Raw genomic sequence first — 6,619 nt, 5'->3', positions numbered from 1 at the left:
GCCTGGCGCGCCTGGCGTCTTGCCCGAGGCCGGGTTTCCGTCCGCCTTGACTGCCTGCGGGACCGTGGAACCGCAGGCCCGCACACCAGTGCTCGCTCACCGGTTCGGTTCTGGTCACCGGTTGCTGTGCAATAGTATTCTCACTAAGCCAGGAACTGCCTTTCGTTCTGTTGACCTGTCTTGCAGGTCAGGAGTGTCACTTGACAAGTGGGGGTGCATGCGGGCACGTGCTAGGGCTCCTTGCTGACGTTGGGGTCTGCAGTGACTTACTCCTCCATTCTCAGTAAATGCTGAGGGAAGTTGGGAGAGGATTCAGGCCTAGCCAGACCCTTTGAGAATCCTGGAAAAAGAGAGAAATAACGATAAAAGCCTAACTTTTTAGTGCTTTGCTGTCTTAGTGTTTTGCTATGGCTGAAATCGCCTCCTAGGATCTGCATTGCTTGGGCTGCCTAACCTAGAGATTAGAATGGAGAATATGCTCCAGTCACCCGAACACTGTTGGGGGGGATTATGGAGTAGCTGTTTATGATTCCTTTCCCAAGTAATTCCATGCAACCGCATCTCTAAAGTGGACAGTTTTTTCTCCCAAAGTTTCAGGGGAGGTTGCTTCAGAACACCTGAATGGCATCCTGGCATCAGGAGGGACCAGGCGTTGCCGGAGAGCTGCAGCCAGGTCTCCCAACACAGCTGTTGCCTTTCCTTCCTCTCCCAGTCGACTTGCTGGTTTCATCTCTGCTTTCCAATACCTGCCTCAGCTTTATGAAGTAACTGCAACACTTTAAATTTAGGAACTGTCTCCTAGCCAGAATATTTTTTAATTTTGGAGCATGGATGGATTGGTTTTGTTTTTTGAGTAGGCTATATATGTAAATGTTTCTAAAAAAGAAAATGAAGTCTATACTTGTGCATATGTGATCTCAGAAGAGGCTGAAGCAAGAGGATTGCTGTGAGCAGCCTGGACTATATAGTGAGTCCCTTTCTCAAAAAACACAATCTGTTACAAGCCTGTAATCATAGCACTTGGGGGGCTGAGGCAGGATGGTAGTGGGGAATTTCAAGGCCAGCCCGAACTACATAGTGAGACCCCATCTCAAAAAAAAAAGTTAGAAAATGATATACAGTGAAAAACCAGTTTCCTTCCCTTCCTCAATGCCAGCCATCCAGTTACCCACCTTGGTGTAAATTCTGCCACATTTCTCCTAAATTTAAAACTTAGGTTCAAGCAACTATGGATTGTTGGAACCAACTGTGGTCAAAGTGTTAATTGTTTTAAATTTACTATTAGCCAAGTGTGGTGGCACGTGTCTGTAATCCCAGCACTTGGGAGACTAAGGAAGGAGGATCATTTTGAGTTCAAGGCCAGCCTGGGCTACATAGTGAGTTTGAGGCCAGCCCAAACTACAACAAGACCCTCTCTCAAGAAACCTAAATAAATAAAAAAATACATATACAAATGTATTAATCCATATGATCTAGCACTTTGTACCTTATTTTTTCAACTTGATTTAATGTATGGCTCTTCAGGTTTAAAAGGGGCCATTTTACAGTGAATGTAGTGAAGTGAATATAATCTAGGGAAAATAGGGCTGGGGATATAAGTGAGTAGCAGAGGACTTGTACAGCATGAACAAGGCCCTGGATTTGACCGATTTGCCATGGACTACAGTACCCCTAAATGGCAGGTAGTGAGTGCATGGCGGGAAGTAGCAGAAATATGAGAGGGACTTGCTTTTTTTTTTTTTAATAGACAGGGTCTTGCTACTTCACTTAAATGAGTCAGCCTCCCAGAGTGCTGGGATTACAGACCTATACCACTACACTCAGCTAGAAAAATGCTTTTTTGGGAGAAGTATATCATCTTAAGGCCATTTCATGGTTATCTGACCCTGCCTTAGCAAGGACACCAGAAAGAATGCCAAATAGGGAACTTCTAAACTGCTGGATGTGGTGACATGATCTTGTAATCTCAGTTAGATGGGAGGCTGAGGCAGGAGAATCACAAGTTCGAGGCCAGCCTGGGCAACTTAGTGAGACTTTGTCTCAAAATAAAATCAAGGTTGGGGATGTTGCTCAGTGGTAGAATGCTTGCCTGGATTCAATCTCCAGTACCACACATACACATACAGTTTAATGATCCACAAAGTAAGGGTCAATGTCAGAGGCACTTAGTGTGGAAGAGAAACAGAAGATGCAGGGAGGTAGTTTAGAAACCACCTATGAAAATAAAGTCATTCTAGCAGCATTACCTCCAGTCATATGTCAGATACTCTGTTAGGTGCAGAGGACACAGACGCTCTCCAAGTGGTTGGGAAGACACTGGTGAAAACAGGACACAATTAAAAGAGAAAGCAGCATGTGATTCAGGAGAATGTGCAGAGTGTTTCAGGAGTAACACAATGGTATTCTGTTGGGGTTTGAGCAGTCAGCTGGGTTTATTTCCATTCGGACTTGAATTTAGCTCTTTCTTGTGTCAGTCTCCATGTCCCATGTTTATTCCTCCAGCATTCAGTTGGGTGGATCATGAAATGCTGAACTGTCACCTTGAAAAAAATCTTTTCTAAGCCAGGCATGAGTGGATGGCATACCTGTCGTCCTGGCACCATGGGAGTCATGCAGGATTGCAAGGTTAATCCCAGCCTGAAGCCATTTTGCAAGACCCTGTCTTAAAAAAATAGAAAAGGAGCTGAGCTGGAATAAAAAATTCTATTGTCATTTAGTCTAAAAGTGTTATTCTTTGGATTAACCTTTACAAGTTGAGATTGGCCCATATGAAAATAAAGGTATATGACCTGGTACACAGCTATTGCTTGCAGGACTAGAGCTGTTAAATCATGATGGTCAGGGATTTGCCCTTTTGTTTTCCCTTGCAGATACAAAAACTCGAGCCACTTCTAAGAGCCTGATACCTGTTAAATCCAAAGACATCGACATTTCCAAAAATCATCATTCAGACAATGATACAACGAAAATCACCAAACCAAAACGAGAGAATAGGTGAGAGCATATTGCTAGTATTCAGTTAGAACACCCTGCAGAGGCTGTGGTGTAGCTCAGTGGTAGAATGCTTGCCCAGCAGGTATATATCCCTGGGTTTGATCCCCAACAATGCAAAAATCACAGAAGAACATCTGTGGGGAGGCTGAAGCAGGAGGATCACCATGAATTCAAGGCCAGCCTAGGCTCCATAGTGAGTTCAAGGCCAGCCTGAACTACACATAGACCCTGTCTTTAAAAAAACAGCTCAGTGGTAGATTTTGGGTGCTCTGCTGAAACCCAGTAACAGAGCCTGTGCTGTGTGCCTTGTATTTAACCACTGGTTCTTTCCTCAGAAACTCAACCCTTTGCTCCACCCTACAGCACAGTATGTGGCTGTGTGAGCCACTGCTTAGGTTCTTTGGTTTTGCTTCTCTAGGCAGATGAAAGCTGCAGAGCCCACCATTAAGAGGAACATACGAAAGAGGTGAGCATTGGAGAAACAAAATGAGCTACCTTGTTAGAGGGTTGGTTGCAGCCCCAGTATACATCAGAATTGTTCATGGGACCTGTGGGTTTTTTGTTTTTTTTTTTTTTTTTGTAGTCAGTTTTTTAAAATGCTGTAGTACAATGTCTGTAGTTCCTTGTGGGGAGTTGCTACACGTACAAATTTGTCTCAATTTGTTCTACACTGCCTTCCTTCCCACCCCACCCCGGTCCCCTTCTCATGGAGTGTTTTATGTGTTATGGTGTGGGATCCCCCTGGATTCCTGAGTGGAGTTTTCAGGGCAAAATCCACAGCCGGGTATGGTGTTAATCATTGATGGGGCAAGAATCAGTAGGTCCCAGACAAGCATGTTTTTGCCTCTGTGCCAAGATTGCTGCTGCTGACCCATTGTTAGCCTTTGAGATGGGGCGCCTCACGTGGTCAGTGACAGCAAGATGTTCTGGGGCAGTTGGGGCTGGGGAGGTCACTTAGTGGTAGAGTGCCGTTCTGGTATGCGCAAGGCCCTGAGTTCAATCCCCAGCACCACACACACACATATGCACAGTTTTAATACTGGTACTCAGGAGAGTAAGGCAAGATTATGAATTTAAGCCCAACCTAGGCTACACAGCTAAACTCTTATCTCAAAACAAAAAAATCTTGGGACCAGGGATTTAGCTGAGTGGCACTGCACCTGCCTCACAAGCACAAGGTCCTGAATTCTATCCCTGGTACTGGGGGAAAAAAAATCTAGGCAACAAAAACTTCAAAATGAAGTTTCAATATTGATGATGATGGCAATGGCTATTTTTTGTTTGCTCTTTTGGTTTTTTAAAACAGGGCCTTGCTACATAGTCCAGGTTGACCTTGAACTCACTACATAGCTCAAGTTGGCCTCAAACTTGTGATCCTTCTGCCTGAGCCTCCTGAGCCCTGGGAGTATAGGTGTACACCTCCATATCCAGCAAAAGTGACTATTTACTATATGTTTACCATATGTCAGTAGCTGGGCTAAGCATTATGCATGGGTGTTTTCTTTCATTCTTCATGCTAATATTATGAGATATGAATATTAATGCTTGAAATAAGGCAACAGCCAAGTGATACAACTCACTGAAGGTCATATATCCCATATTATGAGATATATGAGATATTACCTTAATTCTAGAAATTCAAAAACAGAGCCTCAGGGAAGTTATACAAGTTACTGCTGTGTAACAGAGCCAGAATTCAGATCTGTTAGAGTAGGTATGTAATCTACACTCTAGACTCCTCTACTTCTCCATGTAAGTACAACTATTGTTACAGCTGCAGGCCATCAAGGGAACAAAAATCAGAGGAAGAGCTGAAAGATAAGAACGAGCTCTTAGAGACTGTCAACAAGCAGTTGCACCAGAAGTTGGTTAAAACTCAGGTGAGACCCTGACACAGTAGTACACACCTGTAATCCCAGGAGGCTGCGGAAGGATTATGAGTTCCAGGCCAGCCTGGGTTACATACTTAAAGTGAGACCCTGTCTCAAATAAAAATGAAAAGAAAATAAGGAAGGAGCAGACTTAGGTAAGAGACAGACCTCTGTTCTCCACACCTGGAATCTCATGAGAGGAGCAAGTTGCTTGGGGCAGAGAAGCATCCAGGCTCGGACTGCGCCTGTCCGGGAGCACAGTCGAGGAGACTCAGCACTGCTGGGCAGTTTTGTGGTTTGTTGGTTTGTTTGTTTGAGGGGTTTGTTTTTTGTTGGAGTTTTGTTGTTGTTGTTTTGGGGTGTTTTGTTTGTTTGTTTGTTTTGGTACCAGGGATAGAAGTCAGGTCCTTGCACTTGCAAGGCAGGTAGTGGCACCACTGAGCTAAATCCCTGGCCCTGGTGGGCAGTTTTTGATATCTCTGTGTGACGCTCCCAACAGGGAGAGCTGAAGGACCTAACCCAGAAGGTGGAGCTGCTGGAGAAGTTTCAGGACAACTGTTTAGCAGTTTTAGAGCGCAAAGGTCTTAACCCAGGTGAGAGACTGCCTCCACATAGGGAGCACAAGCGCCCTTCCTGGATGGACTTCAAAAGCCCTACATGAGCTGGCCCAGTGGGTACAAGAGATGCTTGGCAAAGTCCTAAAGGTTTTTGGGAGCTTCTCTTGGTTCTCATGGGCTGTTGATTTCTGCCTAACCCCGAAGGTTGTGGAGAGAAGGAAGCTTCTCTCTCTTACCAGGCACTCTATGGCACTCATCTGGGGCTGGTAGGTATGACCTGGCAGACAGACTAGGAAAACTGTCTCTGTAGAGGGAAGTGAAGCCTACTGGTAACTTAGCCATGTAGGGGCTGAAGGGAGAGAGTGAGGATGGGTGAATGAGATAGATTGCTGTCATTCAGGGGTTCCTAAATCTGACTAATCAGCAATATCACAGTGGCTAAAATGTCACTCCTGGCTAAAGAGGTGTAGTGGTAAAGTGTGTGCTTAGGATAATCAAAAAGAAAAGTAACCCTGGCGCAGACACAGCCTGAGCAGTCAGTAACAAAGAGGAGAGTGGGAGGAGGAGTTGCCTGAAGACTGTTACAGCCCTAAACTATGAGGAACCAGAGAGTGCCCAGAAAAGTGGAATTACAGAATACTGACTTCCAGTGTGAACGGCTGACCTGTGTGTTCTACTGTGTGTGTGTGTGTGTGTGTGTGTGTGTGTGTGTGTGTGTGTGTGTGTTTTCAGGGGGGACAAGAATTTGAAACAAGTGCCTTACCACTGAGCTATGTCCCCAACTCCAGTTTTTTTGTCTTGTTTTTTGGTACCGGGGATCGAACTCAGGGGAACCACTAGCTAAATCCCCGGCCCTCCAACTCTAGTTTAGATACTCCATAGTTGCCATAATCATTGTGTACAATTTTATTATGTGCATATAAACTGTTGGTTTTTTTGGTTTTGCATTTGTTTGCTTTTTGTGATACTAGGGATTGAACCCATGTTCTTTGCACTGAGCTACATTCCTAGACCTTTGTTTTTGAGACAAATTTATGATCTTCCTGCCTCAGCTTCCCCAGTGCTGGGATTAAAGGTGCACACCACCATGCCCAGATTTCATTTTATTTATTTATTTATGGGGGGGGTCAAGATTTTTTTTTTTTTTTTTTTTTTTTTTTTTTTTTTTGTGATTTAACTTGGGGCCCTTTGTTTGCA

The 6,619-nt window shown here is 44.5% G+C and overlaps 1 protein-coding gene across 1 annotated transcript in view; it reads left to right on the top strand.

Annotated features, from left to right (window-relative positions):
* Positions 1 to 6,619, top strand: part of Knstrn (kinetochore localized astrin (SPAG5) binding protein) — an 11,335-nt gene that overhangs the window by 670 nt on the left and 4,046 nt on the right. The window contains exons 3-6 of the mRNA XM_010624677.3: positions 2,856 to 2,994; positions 3,413 to 3,460; positions 4,769 to 4,874; positions 5,365 to 5,458. Of these exons, the coding sequence (XP_010622979.1) occupies positions 2,856 to 2,994; positions 3,413 to 3,460; positions 4,769 to 4,874; positions 5,365 to 5,458 (387 nt within the window). The remainder of the gene's footprint in view (positions 1 to 2,855; positions 2,995 to 3,412; positions 3,461 to 4,768; positions 4,875 to 5,364; positions 5,459 to 6,619) is intronic.

The sequence above is a fragment of the Fukomys damarensis genome, unplaced genomic scaffold (genome assembly GCF_012274545.1).
Source record: "Fukomys damarensis isolate Sample0158 unplaced genomic scaffold, DMR_v1.0_HiC HiC_scaffold_17, whole genome shotgun sequence".
Classification (NCBI taxonomy): domain Eukaryota; kingdom Metazoa; phylum Chordata; class Mammalia; order Rodentia; family Bathyergidae; genus Fukomys; species Fukomys damarensis.
Note: the sequence above shows the minus strand (reverse complement) of the source record. Positions and strands in the feature narration are given on the sequence as shown.